Source organism: Leuresthes tenuis, unplaced genomic scaffold (assembly GCF_036924035.1).
Source record: "Leuresthes tenuis unplaced genomic scaffold, fLeuTen1.0.hap1 SCAF_22, whole genome shotgun sequence".
Classification (NCBI taxonomy): domain Eukaryota; kingdom Metazoa; phylum Chordata; class Actinopteri; order Atheriniformes; family Atherinopsidae; genus Leuresthes; species Leuresthes tenuis.
The window spans coordinates 11,082,111-11,107,120 of NW_027325376.1; the positions used below are offsets into that span (position 1 = coordinate 11,082,111).

At 41.5% G+C, this 25,010-nt stretch overlaps 1 protein-coding gene across 1 annotated transcript; it reads right to left on the minus strand.

The window, feature by feature from the left end:
* Positions 1 to 313: 313 nt before the first annotated feature.
* ppp1r14bb (protein phosphatase 1, regulatory (inhibitor) subunit 14Bb) lies at positions 314 to 24,550 on the minus strand. The gene is made up of 4 exons (XM_072376879.1): positions 23,951 to 24,550; positions 3,478 to 3,561; positions 3,341 to 3,373; positions 314 to 3,247 (listed from the first exon to the last, which is right to left on the minus strand). The coding sequence occupies exons 1-4, from the start codon at positions 24,149 to 24,151 to the stop codon at positions 3,179 to 3,181; spliced, it is 387 nt and encodes a 128-aa protein (XP_072232980.1). The 5' UTR covers positions 24,152 to 24,550; the 3' UTR covers positions 314 to 3,178.
* Positions 24,551 to 25,010: the final 460 nt, after the last annotated feature.

Below are 25,010 nucleotides of genomic sequence, written 5' to 3' on the forward strand. Positions count from 1 at the left end.
GGAGCTTTTTAAATGACAGAAATTCATAGTTTGGACAAAAGAGCTTTTTCAAAGCACCAAACAAAGGTCGGCATTGTTTTTATACCAGTTTGTGCCCTCTCATACGCTGAATACTGACATGGCATGCATGAGCACTAAATGCAACACTGTGACAGTTCTGTACAAAAACCCTCTTCAAGGGAAATTAGTACAAAAAAAATTAATGTACATAAAAATCCTAAATTAATGCACATAAAACTCAACTGAACTGTGCAGTTTCATCTATAAATATGTTCTGATGCAGGGAAATGACAAACAACAAGGACAAAAGAAGTTAATTTCACTTGTTTTTATTAAAGTTGCATAAAAGTGTAACAAAATTGGGCAAAAACAAGACCTGTTGTTGATATTGCTACATTTGTTTGTTGGTTTGTCTAATCATTGTCAAAAAGAAAAGAAAAAAAAAACACCACCACCACCTCTCCTTAAAAGTGTGGTTTAGCTCTTGCATTTAGCCTCATTGGTAATAATCAGTATATATCATTTTTTGCAATTGTCCCCAACAGTAAAAAAAAAACAAAATAGACTTGTCAATAACAGTCTAAGAAGTTATAATCCAAACCTGGATTAAAAGATGAAAATCCACTCAAATTCAGCCACTGATTGAACTTGCTTTACACATCTGACCAATGGAAAACCTGCAGTGCCCAATCTGGAAACATCACAGAGAAGGCAAAAGCAATCGCACCAAAATGCTTCTGAATGGATTTTTGTTTAACTACATGTTAATCCAAGGCCTGGCATCAAGAAGTGTCATGATCACAATAAAAACAGACCAGTATTCAAATGCTCAATGTAAATATCATTGTTTATCTAAACAGAATCACTGTATCAAGGCCTAAGTATTAAACACTCACTGCTAAAAAAGAAAAAAAAAGCAATCTCAAAACAAGTAGCGACAGAAGATCCAAGATTCTCCACACGCTGTAGTTTTGCTCAGTAACACAACAGTTTGAGTTACTTTAAAAAAAAAAAGGTCTCCTGTATATTTGGTTTGTGTAACATAAATAATACCTAAGGCAACATCTGTTTAAAAAAGGAAAATAAGGAAAGGGGGAGAAAATGGGTGGTGATGAGTGTAGAGAGGAATGGGAAGAGGAAGGAGGGGATGCCAGGGAGAAATGACAAGAGCAGCAGGATAAAAACAGGGCAAAGTGTGCGCCGAGAGGAGTCTGCTGTCACGGCAGGTGTTAGAAATCAGTCACAGGAATCGCAGCAAATATTCCTCCTTCTGCCGTTGACCACTAAGCTTCAGCGTCTGATCTGATTGGCCAGGGATCAGAGACAGATGGCGGTTTTATTGAGGTGATTGGCAAGGAACACAAACCTTGTGACAACTGTGGGTCTTTCTGGCTTTCTCCCTGCACCTGGTGCTCGTGCACATCTGTGTCAGGGGCAGCTGTGCCTGCCAGTATGCTTCCTCCACCCCAAGCCCCCACCCCCACCTGTTCAGACATCTTAGTGGCACGTCTGCTGATATGACCGGTGAGGCGGGGCGCTCCACAGCGACCGTCCTGAACCGATGTGTTCAGAAAACATGTTGTGATGGCCAACAATTTCCCTAAAAATATAAGAAATGGTGAGGAAGAGATGACAGGTTGGGATTCTGTAGATAAAAAAAGGCAGCTTTGTTCTAGGTTCACCTTTTGGGCTGTTGATGTGCGAGCGTGCGTGTGTGTGTGTGTGAGACAGAAAAAAAAAGAAAGAAAAAAAACAAAACAGGAACCAGTCCTATTCTAAAAAATAAAAAATAAATCTGTCACACAAAACAGCAGAATATACAGGCCCATGAACACTCCATACTCAGATGCTGCTGTACATTAAGTAGCAACACACACTAATAGCATTTAGCAACACAGACATACATATGTATGTGCAGGCTGGACAGCAGTGGCTTCAGAGGAGCCTTTAGTGACTGTACTACACATTTGAGGAAAGAAAACATACCTTTTATTCTACAAAAATTCACATTCAGCCTAAACAAACCTACTTCTGGTCTAGCTTCAAAATAAAATGTTTTTTTTCTCTCCTTTTTCCCCCAGTGTCTTTCTTCTTTTTTGATTTTTTTTTTGGGCCTAAAATCGGTCCAATCATACGGCCTCCACAGCCAACCAGTGACTTATTTTTAACGGTTCAATCACCATTTCCAGGCATCAAATTTTCCTAGTTGCTGTAACTAAACATACATTTTCTTCTTTGTGGTCAGAGGTTCAGATTTTTTTCCCCCAAAATGACACAGTGCAGATTTGTATTTTCAACAGAAACACCAAAAAGAAGACAAGTCTTTAAATGCACCACTGCAGCAATGCCTCCCGTTAAGGAGGATAATTAACAATAGTAGTTAACAAAGACTGAACTGACCCTCCAAAACAGCTAAAAAAAATAAAAATATGAAGTGATGATCCTCATGCCCTCAAACAAATCAGGATAAAACAAAAATATTTATGATTGGTAGCTGGGTCATTTACAAGTTTAAACCACATGAAAACAACATAAAGAATCTCATTGGTGGAGGCTTAAGCATTGATTAATCCCTGCTTCCTTCCTCCAACCCTTCATCCACATCTTTACCCTTTAACCCCCCCCCCCCCCCTTTTTTTTTTTGGCTGCAGCCGGCTCTTTCTCTTGTTCTTCTTCCCACTCTTAGCCGCCCTGCCTTCAGTAATTATGGGACTCAGCTCCTCTGCTGTTCCTCCTCAGACAGATGGAGGGTGGTGCAGAGGAGGGTGGGAGGAAAAGGACTGAGATGAGGAAGAGAAGAGCCAAATAATGGCTGCAAGAGATGCAGCAGTAGAAAAGAGAGGAAAGGAGAGGCCTGGATTAAGCCCGATAAATCGCTTTTAGAATGCCTCATTCTTTGCTATTTCCTCTTTGTTGATAGATTTCTAAGAATGAGCGAAGTTCAAACATGTAAAATTACAACAAAAAGAAGAAGAAAAAGCGACATCTGGGGCTCGATCCCAGCAACTGTGCAGGAAAACAGAGGGTCTGACCAGAAGCAGAAACAAGGTTCAGTTGTAAGATTTCATGATCTTCAGAGGAGGAAAGCTGCTTTTAAACTAAAAGAGTGGGGTGCAGTAGGAAGACGAAAGGTGAGAGCTGATGAGGAAGGGAATATGCGGGACGAGGAGGGATGCCATCATTTCTTTTGAGGTGTGGAGAGCTTCTGCATCCCTCGGATCTTGTCGAGCAGCTCTGAGATGAAGTCCTACAAAGACACGTAGAAAATCACAACACATGAGGTGTGAACTTAAAGAGTCAGAGGAGAGAACGACTGAGAAAGAGAGTGAAGCTACTTTACCTCAGTTGGTTTAAAACAGTCAACCAGCAAGTCCTGTTAAAGAGCGAAACATAACATGAAATGCTTTGTTTTCTTGCTTGTAGGCGTGTCTCTACGCACACGTTGTGCTTTGGCACAAGTGTATATGTGTGTCTAACCTTGACTCTGGCTGCCCGCTCAACATCACTGGGCATATCCAGCAGTTCGTCCACATCTATCTCCAGCTCTGGAATGGCCTCCTCCTGTGGCACATGAAACAAGAGAAGACAAAAGGAGAGCAGGATGAGCGACAACACAAACAGAATCCTCCCATACAAATCACCACAGCTGACTCAACCTCTTCATGGACATGTGGAAATAAATCATCATCCTCCTGTCTATCAGTTGGCTTCAAGTTACGTGGGTTTGTGGTTTATGGCATTTCTCTCTTTGTGACATGTTGCTGATAAATATCCAGTTCCTAACACTAGAGGGCGACACACGTCCATCCCACATGTTGTAGAAGACAGAAAAAAGAGAGGAGAGACAAAGAAATAAGCAGGCAGACAGCTTTTCTGAACATAGCATTTTGAAACACGACAACATTCATTTTCAATGGCAGAAAGACAAAAGAAAACATCCGTTTAAATGCAATGGTTGTTCGTCTCTGAACACAGTCTGTAGAAATGCCAGTTGTTCAATTTCAATTCTAAAAGGAAATGAAAGGAGGCAGTGAAACAGTGAAGAGAAGGAAGAGGACTGTAGGCAGAAGAACTACCTACTGTACAGGTTAGAATGATTCCCAAAGTTAGGAATCTGAAAGCTATGAAATAATACAGCCAAAACTCGAATCTTAGCACATGACAAGACAAAAAGGAATCGTTTGAAATGTCTCATTTGCTCGATCGCAGAGAGTAAGCTGAAAACGCCGCTTCTCGTACCCAGAAGCAACCACGTGGCTTAACTTCGCAAAATGAGTGTAAGCAAGACAGCAACATCTGGGTCCAGTGTGTGAAAAATGACTAAAGCTGTGGTTGAAATGTCCATATATAATATATTACCCAGCTTAGGAGGTGATGACCCGCTGTTTTATCATCTTTGGAATAGGCTGGTCATTTGCTCTCACTTCCAGTGCTCCAAGCTTAGCTAAACCTATCCAGGCTACAACTGGCAGCACAGACATGAGAACAGCCATCAGTCCAGTCATCAAAGTCTCTGTTAGACGATTACTGTGTGTATTCCTCAAAAATGCTTAAGTTTAAGGTTATTCTCAGCAGTACATTAGAAACAAACCAACTCCATGGAGTTGGGTTACAGATAAATACGCTTCTATTACAGAAAAAAGTGGAATACCTTTCTCTGGTAACAGTTACATCTTGGTTTATAACATGATAAGGTCTCTAAAGGTTTGCATTGGAGAGGAGCGCCAACACCTTCAACTCGACCATCCAGATTCTGAGAGATTCATTTCTGAAGACGATTTCCCTTCTCTAATGTTTAGTGTTTTCAACAGAAAGTGCACTGGGCAAAGCTTGGTCTGTCAACTGAAAACAGGCTGTGAAACTCTCTTTCAAATCATCAAAGTTACAGAGTTCTATCTATTGAAAATTGGCTTGTAATCCGTTACTAAAAAAAAAAAAAACTGCAGTAAATAAAAACACATGCTCACATTTTCAGTTCCAGCATCAATATTAGCGCCTGATTCTGGTGGCTAGTTTAACAACTTGCTTTCCTCCAAGGGAGACATAGGTTGTTAAAAAAAGAGAAAGGGAACTGGGCTCACTGGGAGTTTCTTTGTTTCCGTCTTTTTTCACTCCTTAACCAGTCAACTCTTTTGAATCTTTTGCTCGATAAAAATTGACTTATTTTCCCATTTCCCCATCTGTCTCTCTCACACTGGCTCAGTGTTCTTTGTCACAGTGGTACGACACAAGAACACATGCCTGCACACTCGTACAAACACTCATTTCCCCCTCTTTTGCAGCTCAGTTGCAACCCTATACTTATGTCGTTCTCCAGGAATCTCACTGTCGCTCCGGTCCTCCCCCTCGGTCGGAGTTGCCCACACCAGCTGTCTCTGCACCTGCCCGACTGCCCCCCATCTCACCACCCAAACACGCACAGAGACTCACAAACGCACAGGCAGGCAGGCAGGCACACCGTGCTGCATGTCGGATTAACAGAGCAGTCAGTTTTTCCACTGAAAACTCAACGTCACACACATCTTACACACATGGATTAAGGAATTATAAAAATGAGAGTTAATAAGTCTGAGCTGAAGTGTGTGTAAAGGGTGAGGTGCAGGGATTTATTTCAGAGCAGGACGGCCTGTGTGTGTGAGATACTGCAACAGACAGACAGACAGACAGACAGACTTACTCTTGGCAAAGCCGCGCACACACATGGACACGCAAACCTACATGAGGACATACAGCAGGCATCAACGCAGGCGGCAACATACAAAAAACATGAGGAAAAAGTACACACTATCAAACACACTTAATCCCTGAAACACACATGGTGTTGTGGCAGAAAACTTCAACAGAAATCTCTAAAAAACTGACTGAAAAGGCCTTGACTCTAAACACTCTTTCATCGCAGATATACTAAGGCAAACACAGGCTGACACAAACATGTGCTTCTCTCGGCAGGAAAGAAGGCAAGAAAGAATAACCATAGAGTCAGAAGAATCTGCTGCGAGTCTGTATTTTATGTCTACATTTCATACTTTACATCTCTATCCTTAGAGGACATGTTTAATGTAACGTGCAGGCTACTAAAAAGCATAAAAGCTACTTGTTTACTGTAGCTATCTAATATGACGGGGGGGGGAGGGAACGCCAAGAGGAAGGAAGGTAAGAGGTTAAGGAGCGTGTCGAGAAGAGGGAGCAGCTGAGTTGAGCGCGCTGAAAGAGAGGAGGATGACGAGGGGGAGAGGCGAGGGAGATGTTGAAAAAGGCCGGAAGACAGGCTTCAGAGAGGAGACACAAAGAAAGCGGGGAATCACGAGGGAGGATTTCCAAAACAATCTTCCAGACTGACTTACAGAGTCTGGAGGGGGTTTACTGTTGTCCGCAGATGTGGTCTGGAATAAACACTGGATACAAGACACTGGCATGCTCTGTGGGTTTGTAAACAAAGCAGTGAGGTGTGGAACAATTCAAACAGGTCCGGACATAAAGGAGGGGAGTTCTGCTTTATCCTTGACTCAGTACAGTACAACCAAAAAAACAACACTTGGATGGGTGTCTGCGGGTTGATAACACGTTCTGTACTCAGGTGCTGGATTATGTACGCCTCAGAGCTCCTGCTCCAAAAACTCCCACAGCTGTATTTAGCAATGAGATCTGGTTAATGTTATTATATGAACACTTGCTCATATATCATCCTATTGTTTACATAAGGATATTATTACTTTAGCCAACAAGGCCGAAACACAATGTAGGCTTTTATCTTTCTACGAAACATGTGCTGAGACCCGTTTTCTGATGGTGCTGCTCCTTCATCCATTTGTAAATGATGTGTTAGTATTTTTTCAGACTCAGATTTCATGTTTGCTTTTCCATTAATGTTTTTTGATGCGTACTACGAAGTCGGGCATCAGAAAAGGTTGAATGAGGCTTTTTACACTCGATTTTGGGGTTGTTTTTCCCTGAATTTTTGTTTTCGGTTGGTAAACACAACTCTATTCATTACAGCTTCGAGCAAAGTGGTCTTTACCACCACCTGCTGACAACATTACAAGCCCCCTTTATTCGCTACAAACCAGGCATTGGAAAACAAATGGCATGTGCATTTTTCTATCACACAAATGCCTAAATATTAAGAATTAATACTTGATTGCACTTGGAAATGGTGTATAGATTTTTACTTGTAGTTTATTCATACTATATCATATACGAGACCGACATCAGATGGCATAACACTGTCTTAAACAAAATGTCATCATTTCTTGGACAATATATGGTCCAAGCAAAAGCACGCATCATAACAGGCCTGTGTGACAGCAACGATGAACATAAGTGATGTTTCGAATTCATTCTCACACAACTGATGTTCAGAACACATTCTGCTCCTTAAACAACCTTTGTTCAGACATTTCTTCAGGATTTGTCATTGAAAATGCTTGGTCTGCTGGACTTAAGGCTGCAATTTCATCTCTCAATGTGCAGTGGCCCCAGGTGATGTCTTATTTGAGAGAAAGCAAGGCTTTTATCTGCATTACAGTTACACAACCGCTGCAGGGTATAAATCACCAGCATCACCTGAGAAACAAACTGATACAGCAATCTGGCATATTGCCCAATTGTAGCCATGTGGCCTTTGAATTTAATTACACTGCTACTGACAAGCTTGCAAATATGATTCACACACCACCACCACCACACTGAGAGGGAGCACCAGACAGACACAGCGCTCGTCTGGAGGCTTCCCGCAGAACAGAGCAGAATGAGATGTGACAGTATGAGAGCGTGCTGTGTGAAAACTGAATGTGTGTGCGCACATCCCAGTAATAGAGTGGACTCTTTCACCTGAAAACCATAAGCTGCACACATGCAAGTGCCTCAGTGTCCTTGTATAACAAAAAAAGGTTTATCCTGGCTTCTCGGTAGTAATGACACAGAGCAATTGTCAGTTTTAGTTTTTGCCTGGATTGATTTCAAATCTTAGATCTGGCTAAAACTTCCAACATTGTGCCAGCGATTTACTCGAGGCTATTAAAAAATATTAAAGGGGAAGAAATTCTTATATTAATATAAAGTAGCCTTTCAAATGCCAGTAGTAGTCCCAGTGTTTAGACACACGACTAACAATGTAAGTAGGTCACAGAGGGCCACCTACAAGGATTACACAGCGTGTGATAGCACACTATATCTTTGATTCATTTGGTAAGATGTGTGTAAACCGTGTGTGAGCATACAGTGACACACAAAAGAAGCAACTGTGCAGAGTTGAAAATATAAAGAACGTAGCAAAAGTTGGATGATGAATAGCCACTTTTGCTTTTCTGCTGCCTCAGTAACAAAGTAGGACAAAAATAACTAACCGACTACAGAATGGCCAATTGCCTTTTCAGTAACAAAACACACAAACAGTGCTTTGGCATGATCCACAGAAAGATGGGGGGGGGGGGGGGGGGGGGGGGGGGGTGGAAGCAAAGGGAAGTAATGGCTGGAGCTGACAGGATGGAGGAAAGGGGAAAGGGAAGAAGGAGGAAAAGTAGGCCTGGTGGCGCTGCACAATGGTAATTGTAGAGAAGTCCTTTCAATAGATCCATCAGAACAGACACATTTACAGCTTATTTTATAAACTACTCTTGTTTATTATCTCTTCTCACTGCACAGAGACCGTTCTGTATGTGATCTGCACGCTTCAGCAGTTAGACATGACTTTGTTATGAGATCACTGCAAGCGGTTCAGAGAATTCATTCTGTATTTTGTGTATGTGCCTCATTACCCAAGGCTGGTTGACTTGACACCCTTGGAGAGGAACAACATATCTGAGGGCACTGGCTGTGACAAGTTGCAGACATGCATGCACAAACACTCAGCAGGCAATGTGAGCACAGGCGTGATTGAGATATATAACAAATAGTAAAGAAAGTTTGATCCAAATGTGGCCCACATCTGCCCTGTTGTTTGGCACATACTTGGTCTTAAATGATGGTGCTGACTCAGGGATAGAGAGCCTGCCTAAACTCAGCCACATATCCAGCCAGACAAGATCCAAATCTACATTTTCTCCAGGCCTCTGGACCCAGAGAAAATGGACCCAGACTTTGCACCGTGTCAAAGTCGATTAACAACATCTGGCCCACACAACGCATGCTATAACCAAGGTTAGGACCAGCATGTGCCCTTTGGGCCATGTCTGGGCGACCTAACGCCTGACAGTACCTTAACTGTCCCTAAAGAAGGTCAGATTAGGCCACAAAATGTCTGCTATCTGGTGTGTGTAAACTAGTTAGGATCTATATCTGGCTAAAATGTACAACTGTTTTGTCTCAGCCAAGGATTTAACTATCAGCTGGAGCACAAAGCATCACACATAAGCCAGACAGTACATCTTCAAACGCAGACATCAAATACACGTACAGGCCTGTGTATGAACTATTGATTGAGCATGAAGGGATATGCAACAGAGCAAACGGCTGAGCCAAAATCAAACACAGGAACATAACACACCAACTAAGAACAAAGGTGCTCCGCATTCACAGAGCCTAGCATTACTTTCCAAGACAAATATGAACTACTAAAATAAGATTAACAAGCCTCCTTAGAGATTTGCCACATCAACAGTTACAACATGTTCATCTGCTAAATGACGGAAAAGAAGCCGGGAGCAAAAGATGCCTTGCAGCCATCTCTCAAGGCGGTAATTCATGACGGCCTTGTGGCTCATCTGGTAATTTGGCCTTTGGTCATCTGCCTACCACAGACAAACTGACACAGAAGGTGAGGACAGGATGGAAGTAGTGGAAAAATACTGGGCTCTGTCTTGCTTCCTGTCTTACGCTCTCCCACTGATTCTTTATTTCTGTGTCTCATTTAACAGCCTTCCTCTCTAGCTGGTGTCCAGGTTCACCTCGGTGTGTTAGTAATAGGGCTGTTCATTGCTTTCGGACCACCTCGCCGCAGGCATTAAAGCACTTATAAGAGAGTGAGACAGGCAGAGGGAGTCACTGAGAGGTCGACAAGGGTGCAGGGATTAGGGATGCACTGTGTCAGTCATCGCCTGCTGCTTTCCATCTCCCTTCTATCTCCTTCACACACACACACTTATCAGGCATCTGCAGGGCTTATAATAACAAGCTCACTACTGTCTGCTTCCCCTTTAGGATCTCCTTTCTACAAGCTGAACGTACAGCTTGACCAAAGTCTCTTTTTGCTCACTTCAACGCTGAAGGGGTTAAAACATGAGCAGTGACTTCCTGTCTGGGCGCAGGACCTTGGGAGATAATGGGGGAGGGGAGGTGTAATGGTGTCATTGTGTTTGAGTGCGCTCAACTCCTGAAGAAGGCAGACTTAGCTGAGTGACATTAGCAATACTTGCATGTGTGTGTGTGTGTATACCCATAATTAATCTAAGTGGTGACTGGCTGCTCGCATGCAGCCATGAACCATAAACCACAGCTATCAATAATCAATGCAATGTACTTAATCCAGTCCGACTTCTTGTGTGTGAGTTTCTGTGCACCTTTTGTTTGCGTGCGCGGCTGATCTTCATCTCTATTGCACGTCTAATCAGTTGGATGTACTTCCTGACAGGAAGAAAATGATGTCCTGTTTTGAATCATATGGAAAGCAGACAAAGAGCTGCAGGCTGAACAGATGAACAGAAGAAGCCTGTTTGTAACCAGCGTGCAGGCAGGACAGAAACTAGAAAATTAAATCTAATAACTCTGATTTGTCATATTGTCCTTACTCTTTAACACCTTGAATGGGGTTTGCAGTAGGGATTCCCCCCCTCCACTGAATAAAAAGTTTGTTTTTTTAACAACTCATGAACAACTCATTTCACACAACCTACCAGCACCTACCATCTGTTTTAACTCTGCAGCCATGTCAGCCTTCCTGCTATCAGTCCACAGATAAAATGCAAACAGCCCTGTCATGCAAAGTAAAAGGAAGCAGATCCTCTGGAATCTGGTGGTTGGGAGTTGGGCATGCTAATGTGTGTCCTGGTGCTGTGTGGGTTGTATCAGAGATCTTGCAGGGGACATTCAAATTAACTGATCTTCATGAGGCCAGGAAACCTTTATGTAAATAGGACGGTCTGACAGAGTGGTTGCACTAGTGCAATCAGAAATTGACCACAGCAGTGGTGATATCACTCAGCTAAATCAACTGATATACAACTGATGGACACTGTGATGCAGTGTTAACAGTTTTCTTACCAAGTGAATGGCTGTGTATAATGCCAAACTTTTTTTGGAACTTGCCATGTAAAAATGGAGAATGTAACCTAACATCGACCCCTGAAAGTGGACTATAGTCACGCCTGCTGCGTGTTTGAATAAGTTAAACATCAGCTTGTTTGTGCGGGCGGAACGGTCCGGTGGTTTTTGTGTGTTGACTGGACACGTCTGTGCTGCAGCTTCTCTGCTGAGATGCTCTGCTGGTTCCTCAGGGTCACAACCAGCCCTGGGTTAACAGACTGGTACCGTTTTGGCAACTGCGTGGAGCTGCTGCTGCACGCTCCTTTCAAACAACTACACGATGGCACGGTTTGTTTCTGTTCTTTACATCCAAAGAACAACAAAAATATGAGACACAAATCATTGCGTATTACTTGAAACAGTGACTTAACCTGTGGGCTCTTCATTTACTAAGTGGTCACTGTTTAGCAGATCCCGAGTGAAGCATTTTAAATATTTACTGCCTTTTTTTTTTTTAAGAAAATGTGTAACTTAATGGTTAAAGCTTTGCTCAGAACCATTCAAATGTTGTGAAGACAATTGGCTAATGGTATAAGCGAGGGTTGTGTAACTGTTTAAACTGTTTTTATAAATCCCAATGGCACTATGGGCTTAATCATTTTGTTAACATGACGATGCTAAAGCTTTTGACTGAACACAAACCAGATTTATTTCTACAATCAGACCTTCAGCACAGACAGTTTGCTGTTACATGCAAGAGGTCACGTCGTACTTATGTGTTCAGACATAATCAAATTATCTGCATGGCTTGCTGTTTTAATGATGTATTCGTATGCTGGTGGAGATAGGCACCTTCCGGCTTTGCTTGCACAAAAACCAGCTCCCAAAGTGCCAGCAAGCCGTTTGTTTCTGTCTCCACGTCGTCCTTCATAGCACTATGCCAAGAGCTGTATAGATTACCGCTCAGCACTGCTGTGGCACTGGATTTGACTGCTGCAAGTAGCCGTTTAGCATCCACATTCATTTAATAAGTTTAGATATCTGATCTGAATTTCACTCAAAGCCTTTGAAAAATGTGATTTGGATCAGATTTGCATAAATTGAAGACAAATTCAGAAGATTCATCTTCTGTAACTCATGAATGACTGTTTGATTGCAATCCATTTGATAACTAGCTAATTGACCAACTAATCAGCTTCTTTACATATTCCCAGGAAACAGGAAATATCTGCAGTGATTTATTGAAAACTTTGCAAACTTAAATGGAAATACAGTATATAGGGAGAAGACAGAGTTTGTACAATTCTAATGAGCTTGAAAGTCTATATTTGGTCTCAGCACCTTTATTTTTCAACACAGCTTGAACTCTCTTAGAGAAGCTTTCTGTCATTTTTTCTAAGTAGTCTTCAGGAATAGTTCTCCAGGCTTCTTGAAGGACATCCCAAAGCTCTTCTTTGGATGTTGGCTGCTTTTTGTTCTGTTCTCTGTCCAGATGATCCCACACTGCTTCAGTAATGCTGAGGCCTGGGATCCAGGGAGGATTCATCCCTTCATAAGACCCGTTTCCTGCTTCTTGACAGCCACCCTTCCATGGAGACCATGTCTGATGTGGGCTTTAGTGAACATTAGATGGATCAACTGAAGGTGCAGATGCATATTTCAGGTCTTGTGCCAGATCTTTGCTGGATTTGATCTGACATCATGCTCAGAGACCGTTCACATCTGCTGTTCATAGTGTTTTAGTTCTGCCACTTCTTCCTTAGACCTCCACTTATCCAGTTTTCTAAATTTCTATGGCCATAGCGCACACCACAGGGATATACAGTTCAGGGAGTTTTCAGCTAATGCTATTTTCTTTGGTATTTTTCGACTCAACTAAATAAATGGAAACAAATTACATGTCTTTGCAACAGGCTGCTACTAACAAAGTGCCAAAGAATGCAATCTAAAACTGGTTCTTTGCCAAGTTGTCTGCTATATGCAGACACATCACCAGTTCATCCCTTGAGTTAGGCAGCTGTTTTACACTTGAATGAGTCATAGGTCTGTGTTAAGCGGCTTAACAAAACAACATTCCTTTGAAAATAGTCAGGTACAAGGAATGAACTGAAAATGAGTGAAAAGCAGCCAATAATAAAGGACAAAACATCTTGCTCAACAACACATTTAAATTTTACAACAAAGTCTCCCTGCTTGGAAGCTAAAGATAAGGAAACGAAGAGTTTGGCTTCAACCTTTTAAATTCTGAATGCAACATAGCCTCTCTGCCTTCACTGCAAAGCACAGATTATTCATCTCTCTTTCTTATCAGCCCACTCTTATTACAAAATCCCTCATCTGGAATATGTTACTGCGGCCGTATCTCAAGAAGCCCACTTTCACCCTCCATCTCCTCTTGAGCACGTCATTGGTGCAGAACAGAACAAGGGCAGATAGACAGACAGATAGATAGATAAAGAGAACACTTTGTGTGCATGCTATGTGTGTGTTCATATTGTCCAAGGTGGCTTTTCATCAAATACGTTTTTGCCTGTTTTTCAGTGAAGCACCCGTCATCGGTGAAGGCAATCAATGATATAAAGTGCTGAAACATCAGTCACGCAGAAAAACAGACACCACGCACACACTTCTCCTTTACCGGCCAGAAGAGCCGACGCCACTACAATTGGACTGAAAAAAAAAGAGATTACGTGCAGATTAAAGTCAGAATGCATACAAACAAGGATTACTGCAGATTATCATTATGTCACTCTTGGCAAGTACGACAGACACAACTGATGGGCTTAACATTTACTTGTTCATTTGCCATTCACTCAACAACTTGTTAATCTATTCTGGGTGTCCAGTTGGAAAGCAGACTACGCGGTAATTTAGGGTCCTTTTAAATATTTAGTCCATCAACTTTTAATCTGCTGTTTGTACAGCATTTTTCTATAATTCTGCCAATGCTGAGATGTACTCCATATGGATTCCAAAAGGGTTTGGAGAACATTATTCTCCTCTCATTCATCGACACAATCTCTGAGCTGTCAAACACTAGTAACACAATGGATAATCTAATCGGTTAATGCTTTGGTTTTTTGTAATATTGAATCATTCAGCTGAAGATTCAGGTAGATTATCACAAGAGGATCAAATATAGATGCTCAGAGCGTCATCTGAAAAAAGAAACCTCACAAAGAGAATTCCCTTACAAACTATTTCAATATCCAACTTGTATTTCCTCTTTTCTTTCACACTTAACAGTGACATTTCCAGAACACTTAAAACAAAACTTTACAAAGCATAACTCTGGCCCCCATTAGGAAATAAATATGAAATAAATGAGTAAGCTGTTTACAGCCCGGTACATGGTCTATTTTACACTTTAATCTTTAGTTAACTAGGCAGATGGTTTGGCTTACTAAGTGAATGAAACAGACAGCATCCCTATTTATTATTCATTAATGTGTTTCTCTTCTCTGAGGTTTGAACTTGCAGCTGGAGTGTTGGTGAGATTTCTACAGCTGACAGAATGAGCTAAACAGTTTCCTGGGAGACTTTCTACTCATATCTACAGTCTTTTTAGGGATTTAAGATACACGCTAGGATATAATCCAACGGAAATCCAAGCTAAACAACACTGTAGATCTTTGTATCCATTTTTTTTGAGTGACAACATGTGTTACTTCTTTTGTCAGCTTCCTCTTGATCCTCTTGAGGTTTTTATGTAAAAGAAGACACCTGGTGAATGAAAGAACACTTGTTCACTCAATAAAATACTTATTTTAACATCATACAAATGTAACTATGTGAGGTAGAGAGAGAAAGTCCGACTCTTCCTGATGAGTCAGCAACTTATAAACATTCCTGTCACTCAGACACGTTTCTCAAATACGGTCAATTGTCTCTCCCTGTTCTGACACTAATAGAAATTAAAGTTCAATTAAAAAACGACACAAATAACAATACATTAATAGTGATGTATCTTTGTATTTTATAGTACTAATTTACACCTAATTTGGCAGTATTCTCGAATTACAAAAAAAAGAACATAAGTAACCAATACTATAGTTCCAGGTTAATCTTTATCATATCACCAGTTGTCTGTTCATCTGTCTGCACATCTTTCATCCATCCAGGCCAAGAATCCTGCCATGTTGTCTTTCCTGTCCTCCATGTTGTGATCCCATGAATGCTTAAACCAAGTTTCACAGCAGTAAAGTCACTGAGGACGTGTGACGCAAGCGGAACCTGCCAAAAGCCTGTCGCCGTCTGGGTGCCAGTGACTGACAGCAGGTCAGGAAGTCACTGATGAAGCCAAAAATAGCTGTCAGTCTCTCCTGCTGCTTAACATTAAAACACACCCTATCCATCAAGTTTATCATCTTCCAGATATTCTGGGGTGACTGCGAGAAATGGAGATTCAGTACCTGGGAACTCCCTCAATTTTTAACAATTTCTTTCATTTTCCTATTTCAACTGTTACTTACATACTGAAGCATGTGTTACTTCTGACTTACTTAAGAAAGAAAAATACTCATTAACATTCAAAATGTAGTGTAGTGGCTGGATTAAGGGTAGCATACCACCAGGCCATCTCTGCAATCAGTGTCCTCTGCCAGCCAGAGCAGACAGGGATTGCTACAAATGGCGCGATTAACCCAGAAAGAGAAGGAACTAAGCCAAGAATAAAGTGAAGCTAACCCACCTCAGAACAGTTTTACTTGATTAATACCAGCATGTTAATGTGCCTACAGGTAGAGAGAACACCCTCACAAGTCCTCATTTTTGGTTAATCGAAAGATGTCTCCCTGCTTCTCTTCGCAACTCACTGTCAGGGTCATGTAGTTTTTCTTTAAATCTTTTCTGTTGTACAGTTTTGAGGGACTGCATCTTTAAATGTCTCATGTAATCATGTGTTGTGAAATGATAATACACTGAATCTTGTATACAGGGAAGATAACGAACACAATATACGCACACTACACATCAGAGACTAAATTAACTGCTCCGATTCACCTCTTGGGACTGAAATCCTCTCCTCATCTTTGTTACCTCTCTCAACTTGTAGACATTACGTATTTCATGGTGATATAACTCCATACAAATAATCCATGCCATCTGATGCCTCCTTCTGTCCCAGATGTCGTATATAGGGACATGCCTTGGTTGTCTAATCATTTTTCGAGGCCAATAAACATGGTAACAAGACCTTGTTGTTTGTCTCTCATTTCCAGAGCCCCATTGCAAAGACAACACCCTGGAGCCACATGCAATAATAACACAGGCATGTGTAGCAAACTGCATCACCATTATGCTCATGCTCACTTTAAAAAGCCTCTTCAAGGGGGCGAGAGCTTTCACACAACAGCTACTAATAGCACATGTAGTCTTGAATTAATAATTAACTAATTATGAATGGAAATTGAAAAGTGTGTGATACTGTACACTGAGAACCATTCAGAATAACTGGCCAGAAAACAGAGGTTCCTGAACAACAATTAGGTTTATGGAAGCAAGCATTTACTGGGTGCCCATTATATGCATATATATAACACAAAGGGAAGAATTATTTGGTAAAAGAACCAAATCAAGAACAGGCTTTCCCATGATAGTGAACAAGTAACTACTAGTCTCCCTGCATTCAATCAAGTTCCATAATCAAGTTGGACTTGACTTTAGATCCTTTAGATAGACTGGTTTTGTTGAGCACTTCACACTCTACGACACAGGCTGAACAGACACACTTAGCCAGCACTGAAGCCTAACACTTCAAAGTTGACATGGTGGGAAGGTGTAAAAACTTCACCGGCTGACAAATGACAGAAAAGCATGTGTGAAGGTAGGCGACAAAGAACAAAGCAAAAGGGTCTGCAAAATTTAACACACTAACTCTACACATCCTCACTTAAAATGATTGTTCAACAGCAACAAGACTAAATGTTAAAACATGTTCTTGCAAGACTCCCTTCTACAGTTCCAAAGAAAGCTAGAAACCCAGCATCAATGCTCTCTTCTTAATTCATTTTCCAGGCTTCCAGCTGTAAATTTAAGGAGTCATAAGTTAGTACTGATGTTTATTAAAGGCTGCTACTAACCATGCATATTTTTTTAGATCTGACAACTGTTTATGCATTTCAGTGCAAACATTTGCTACGCCAGGTTTGGATATTGTTGGAACAGGTACTTTTTGCCAGCTGGCAGTTCTCTTATTCCTTTTGCAATGCACTGCTGGGCTTCTTGTGCCCATCAAGACGGGTTGGCATGAATCACCAATGTGTATAAAACTGGTCACATACTTGTGCGCATGTGGTCTTGCACATTTACACAAGATCAAAACATAACTGATAAAAACAAGACAAGATAAAAAAAAAGGAAGGACTTACAAACCTCAGTATGTCCACTCTTACTAAAACATGTTGCTAAAAATGAATGCAATTCAAAAAGTAGAAGAAAAGAAAAGAAATTCAAAGTATTTCAGCGTCCTCAAAGTTTATTACACGTGTCAAACAACAGTGCTCACCATTACTTTATGCGCATTCTGAGCTGCTCTTAGCACTGGAAGGAAGCAGTTTCACAGTTTCCATACACTTTGCCCCATTGGTGCTTCCCCTCTTGAAATTCCTCATCTGAGAGAACATTTCAAGGAATTTTTTCTTCACCACTTAGTCTACTGCTTGGGTTCAAAGTGCGATCAGACAACAGCCAAATTGACCTCACTTCAGGATACAGAGATCAGAGGCCCTGTGGCCTTCAGAAATCTTAGAAATCTTCTGTCACTGCTATAGTGCATTGTGACATTAACAACCATGGACAACGAGTGACAGTTTTATCTCTAATACTATTAAAACAAAGTAAGTTGAGTTTCTTGAAGTGCCACATCTATACAGTCAAAGCCAATGCTAATCTAATAAACTATACAAATCATATTAGTTGGGGTTCCGTTAAAAAAACACATTTTTCATAAGCATTATTCATAAAATGTACCTAATTATTGCTTCCATTCCAGATAAAATAAGTGAAACATGCTAAGAATAGCCTAAAGCTAAAGTACTATTTTACACAGCTACACTGCAGTGAAGTAAATGGCACCCAGTGGATGATTTTGTTTTATTTCCCCAACCCTGTAAAATAATCAAAAAGTGACCCTTTTCAATACATGTAAAGCCAAAAAGTTGTCTCATTTTAACCAAGAAGCTCACATTTCTATATTGACTAAAAACGTCACAAGTGTAGCTCTACAGCTTCAGATTTACTGCTAAGATAGATGTGCGTGAATCGTTAATGTTTGAGGGAAAGTGGTGTGTGTTTGTCTTTCTCATACACTTCCTGTGACAACAATCTAAAACATTCCTCTGAATGACTCAAACCCCTCATCCTGCATCCATGCCATCTCTCGCGTGGCATTCTTAACTTCCTTCTGAACCCACTCACCCAAACATACATCTTCAGTCTCTCACAGTACTCTTGGCCGTTTTCCACCGCCTCTCTAACTTCGGCTGATTTATTCCCTTGCTGCTTTATAAATGTTCACTTAGTCAGTTTGTTGGGCTGAGGCACACGCTGAGTCACCTCCCCCCAATCAGCTAGAAAGAAAACTGTGTGCTCAACATGTAGGACCACATGTAACCCATTAACCAGATGTGTGGACATCTATCTGCGTGCAAACGTGTGCGTGTGCACTCATTGGTGTGTGTGTTGGGGGGGAGAAGAGTCACAGTGGAGTCTTTCACTCCCGCTGTGTAACAACCATTCTTTGTAGTCACTCTCTTGTGAGACAGGGTAATACTGATTGGTATTCAGACCTTTAAGTGTACGCTTAAAGGAACGTTGCACACCGTCTGTGTCTTTGTGCACGTGTGTCCTTTTACATGCAAAACCAGGCTATGTTAAGTGTACTTACTAACCTGTTTGAAACAATCGCTTCTCTAATTTTCTGATGGTTGAGATCCAACAAACTCAAAGTGAGAATAAATGAGGTAATGATCCCTGAAACTTCCTCATGAGAACAACAAAACAGCCAGAGGAGCGTTCAGTTCGAAAGATCCTTTCATTTAGAAACGTTTATCTGTCCTAAACTGTGTCACGTGTCATTTTGCTTTTGTGAAAGTTAATTAAATATTTTAATGTTGAATTTGGACAATTCCTATGCAAAGATAATGTTGTGCTTTAACCAGAAGCACACCGACTACGCTATTTTTAGGCTGGGGGGTTGATGCACTTCAGCTAGCACCATTTCCTCTTTTGTTGTTGACTTGTTACGTCAGAAGCTTTTTTCTGAAACTTCATTACTTTAAACAGACTTCCTTGTAGGACCACTGTTTAGGTCCGTTTTTACAACCACTGTGACCATTAGCTGAGACAGCTGCTTCTACATTAATTACCATCTGATGGCTTCATAATGGCTGAGAGCATGTATTTCATCAGAGACTCACTGGGGGAAAATAACATGTTCCAAAAAGATTTCAACACCCTAAATTTGCTAACACTTTGCTATCAACTGATCCCTGTATAAACATCGACTTGCTTACAGGGAGTGAGTGACACGACGGTGTAGTTTTAAAGAACTACTGATGGAGCTAAAAAACACTTTTTGACCTTCTGACAAAATCAAGCCAAATGTTGTAAAGGGGATTAATGCTCTATTGGCCCGCTTGGCTTTGAAACACTTTGGGGAAACTGTGAGCAGTGAATGTGACACAGTGCTCTGGACAATTAATCTAATTCATAAACAGAGTTTATATCAAACTTTGATTTGGAGCTTTAATCAGAGGGATTTGGCAGACAAAGTAAAACAATTTCCAGTATCCCAACATTATATTTGAAGTGAATAAAGCACTGTCAGTCTATATAGCCTGCAGTAGCAGGGTTACACAAACATTTTCTCCCTCTCCGACTTCCCTGCCTCCTCCTACAACTTTTTCCTTCTCCTCTTGCCATCCCCTCTTTTTTTTCTCACCCCCTTTCTCTTCCCCCATTTGTTGCATTCCTGCTCACCAATCCTGCCTCTGTTCTCACTCATATTCCCATCTGTGTTTATGCGAGTGTGTCTCTGTGTGGCCACGTAGGACCCTCGAGTTCAGGGATTGGTCCACCCACTCGTTTCACAGTTAACTGTGTAGCTACTGGTTGGCTCCAGGACATTTGAGAAGAATAAGTGAGTTGAGGGAAAACAAGTCTTTAAAGACAAATAAAAAATTTAACAGGGTAGTTACCATGGAAATAATGCCATGAGTGGAGTGAAACTTGATTATTCTACTTAAAGCGGAGCTGTGGACTTGCCGTTTTCCCCAGAGTAAGCTCAAACTCACTTAGCACTTCATACACAAAGCCACTAATAGAATGGAGGCTCAACAACAGAGAAAGTGTAGATAACATTCACAAAGCTTCAGTGCTTAACAGGGTAACACGGCCGGACAGTTATCGGCCAGTTTAAGCTTTCTGATAATAAACTACCACAGCTGGGTTTAAAAATAAATGGTGAGATATGGATTGAGGGACCTGGAGGCTCTGTTGCAGCTGTTCCCACCGTTATTTTTCCCCAGACATGTCACAACAGCCCTATCAGATAACCACGGGATCCACTTTATCAACACCACCTGATGAGTTCCAAATGCTTTTGTTTGAAGTCATTTTAAACTAAATCATCGTTGATGTTCATTCTTATTTTTCCTGATAACTTTCGGCTCACCGTTTCAACCGCTAATTCATTCATTTGATCAAGGAGGACATTACTGTTACCAAAATGTCCACTACAATTACATTATACATGCCCTTGCAACTGCAGAAGTGGATAGAAGTAACCCTAGTTCTATATGTCGGCTCTGCTGGTTTCTTTAACAAAAACCGGGGGGGGGGGGGCTTCCTCCACACACAAAAAAAACCTGCCACATTAACATCAGCTGCCGTTAAAGCCCCTGCTAATATCATAACAGTTCCAATTATAATCCTACTGGAAGGAAAATGTTGGTTTTTTTTGCAAATGGTGCAATTTTATAAAGTTTTCTTTAACTAAATTGATGCAACTTTTTTTCCCACTGCATGGTTAACCAACATAAACATTTTACATGCCTTGTTGCCATGGAATCATAGGCTCGGCTCCTCACTAATACCCATAGCAACTCTGACTGATTGGCTGACTAAGTGGCTGGGTGAATATCTGACGAGCTGGCTGGCAGAAATGACTGGCTGACTGCTTCTAGCATCTTTAAAGGGATTATATGAATGGGTAAATAGCTCATAATTAATTCCCTGCTGAACAAACTCCACGTGGTTTTATCAATAGCCGGAACATGCCTCAACAACAGAAGAACAGGCGTTGATTGATAGGAAATAATGAAGGGTGATAAAGGGAGTATCTGGGGAGAAAAACAGGGACACAAAGGAGGTAAAAAGGCAGTGAAACCCCAGCATGTCCCGTGTCTTTGTCAGAGAGCAGGGTTCTCCCAGAACCCGGTCTGCTCCCTGACCTGCTAAATCTGCCTCTCCAGTTACACTGTTGAGCAGCACGTGCTCCACATCTCTCACTCTAAATGAGCCCAATGTGTCTCCATCAGTGAAGCGACTGTAAATTAATCTCTTTGTTGTCTAACAGCCTCGGCAGAGACTGGATCGGGACAATGAAAAGGGGGAACTAATGCGGACGAAAGCCAAAAATAGGCATCATCATTGGAGCCGAATGAGGAATGTGTGTCCAAAAATGTGAAATAAATCATTAATATCCCATTTACATGATATTAGCTGATATGCCTGTGACCTTGGCCATAATAAATCTGTGTCAGGCTCAGGTCTTACCATGTTAAAGTGACAAATATTGTCACTGTATGTTCTTTGGGAGGTTTTTTTGGACTCCGTGTTACCCTGTTCACAGTACTGATAAGTAGACTAACTGCAAATCATCGATGCATTCAAGCATGCATGACTGAGTGGATTGTTGAATAAAGCTTGGATGTGGGATAGATGACTAACAGGAAGAGTCTGAGAAAGATAAATATCAGTCATCGTGAACCTGGGGTACACTTTGGATTCAAATTAAAATCACTCTTATCCCAAACAGAAAGATCTGCATTTAGATCAGATTTTAAAAAGCACTTTGTCTTCTGGTTTGTAATTGAAAAAAAAAAAGCCCAGTTGTGCTGCTGCCAAGTTTTTCTCCTGAGCTCATTTACTCAGACTTTTTTAACTCTTCAAGGTCCACACACGGCATAATAATCCAATCTCTGGGCCAGTTAATGACCTCCTCGAGCATTTCTAAGTCCAAAATGTCATGTCAAAGGACATCCCTGTCTCATTGTTCATCAAGACAGATGCTCTGCTGACAGGATGAGTCAAGTTTGTGGAAACAAGCAGTCACAGAGCTCAGTCTGAATTTCTCACATCACATTACTAGTTTATAGCTTTCCGTAAGTATATGATTACCTGTGGCTTGGTATAATATTTGGTTATAGTAACTCTCTGAAAAGGACTTTTGGCTGTCATGTTTAGACAAAAATACAGCCAGACCACTGAAGAAAAGATATTCTAGTGTTTACAGTCAACCTTACAGCAACCCTGCCATTACAGCAACCATCAGCACCTCCCTTTATGTTTGTATGAGTGCATCAAAACTTTCTCGGGTAGGACCCCACGCCCCAACTTTTTCCAGCTGAAACTCTAAACGCATGATTGCCTGGTGCTCTCCTGCCTTTTCTCTTTGTACGGCTGCTGGAAATTCTTCAAACCCATTAAGTCGTCGTATTCTCCAACACTCGGAATAGAATGTGGGTCAATGCCAGCTCAGTGGAGTTGACATGAGCTTACCAACAACTGACGCCAGCAGCTACACCACAGCTGCCGCCAGGTTACTTTATAAACATGCAGATCTACATGTGTCACCACAAGGGTTTGCTGAGGTGCACTGAAACACTACAACAGCTACTGCTGATGGTTATGCACATGCATCATCACTACGTCTTTAAAAAGAGCTCCTGGTCAAGATGCATGAATAGACGCCTCTTGTCAGACACATCAACACCATGTCATTCCTCTCCCATTTGCCCATGCCTGATGAAACCTCAACCAACCTGACCTTTTGCTCTAATGCCTAATTTTGCAGTTACAAAAGACAGGAACATGTGCGATGGGACCTGCAGCAAGCCAACCTACCCGTGAACCAAACACCAAACCAGACACTAGACATAAACTGTTTATCTCTCAATGCCTTTATTTATGATGGTCCTCACTCATATTAGACAATAAGACTGTCGGCGAGCAGCTGCTGCGCTACAATAAGTCGTTTTCGGCCGTCCACAAACGATAGATTAAAATAATTCACAGGTGCGCTTTAAGCCTTTTTTCAGCCAATCAGAACAAAGAGCTGGGGCTGCCTGGAACATAATTAGGCTATAAAGCTGCAGCATGTGCCACATTTAGCCTACCTGTGGGTGAGTGCATGAAGTTTCACCACATGGCTGCTATGCAACTGAAATAAATCGGTGACATTAACTGCTTTGAATGCTCACGCTCCTTTATATTTCCGGTACTTATTACTTCATCTACTTGCGTATGGCTAAGATTTGAGTACAGTTTTGGCTGTAAAACAAGCGAAGCTAGGCCAAAAGCACCGACAAAAAGGCCTGTTAATGTTTCTTTATCAAGTGTTTGCTGTTGGATTGGGCAGACAGACAAGCCCCGCAGCTGATAGACTGACTTATTAACAGCATAGAGCCCTTTTACTTAGATTAGCAGAGCCGCCTAATCAATAGGCTGGGTTCGATCGGTTTTCAGGCCGGTTATTGTTTGGGGTCTTTACCTCGCAGTCGTAGAGGTCCGTTAGCTGGTCTATTATCCACTCCTCCAGGTTCAGTCTCTTCCTCAGCTCCTTACGGTCGTATTTGACGGTAACTCGCCCCTGCTTCCGAACCGGTGTCTCCGGTTCCTCAGTGGTGCCGGCCGGCGTCTGGAAATATACCCGGGGTTGAGGGCTCGTCTCCGGACTTGTTACAGCTGCCATTGTCGCTCGGTTTGGGGAAAAAAAAGAAGATTCCCCCCGGAGGTGTGGAAGTATAAAAGGGTGGTGGAAAGCGATCTGTGGTTGTTCGTTTTTTCGCACAGAAAAATCCCGTCTTGTGAATGTATGACTGAAATTCCCCCCGAAAAAGAATCAACGCCGGACCTGATGCTTTTGTTGTCCAAAAAAATCGCTCAAAGGGACATTGACAGAGATTTTCCGCTTCCCTAACACAAAAGAGACCGACGGTTACGTTGTAACGTAAAGTGGAACCGGCTTATCGGGCTATTTACAGCATGCAAACTCTGCTTATATAAAAAAAAGACAAGGCAGTAGAGTCAGAGTCGGCCTCAACTCTTCAGTGAGTACAAAGAGAAATCACACGTCGCTCTCTCTGTTTCGCTCTGTCCCCAGGAGAGGTGCGTGCGCGCGACTATACTCGAGCGCATTTGACGTAGCGCGACTGAAAAGAAAAAAAAGAAAAAACTGACTTAACTGTTGTGTTGTCGCGTTTCATTTTAGAAAGACTACATTTGTTCCATTGTCCCATAGTTTCCCTTCACTCTACTGCAAACTATAAGCAGTTTACATGTTAATTTCAATCACTATTAAGGCTACTTAAACTACAACGCCCTGACAATGATAAAACCAGGGATTTTCCACACTTTTGCACTCTGTAAGTCCAAAAGTGAAAACAGTTTTTCAAAACCTAACTCTTTTATGGCTCATAAGTTGTTTCTTCTTTCCTCTCATTAATCTGCGATGGGAATTTCATTTCTATGCTCCATTCCATTAGATGTCAACTCAATGCACTCAACATTCAAAAGAATTTGCAAATATACAAAGACATGAGAAAAAGAAG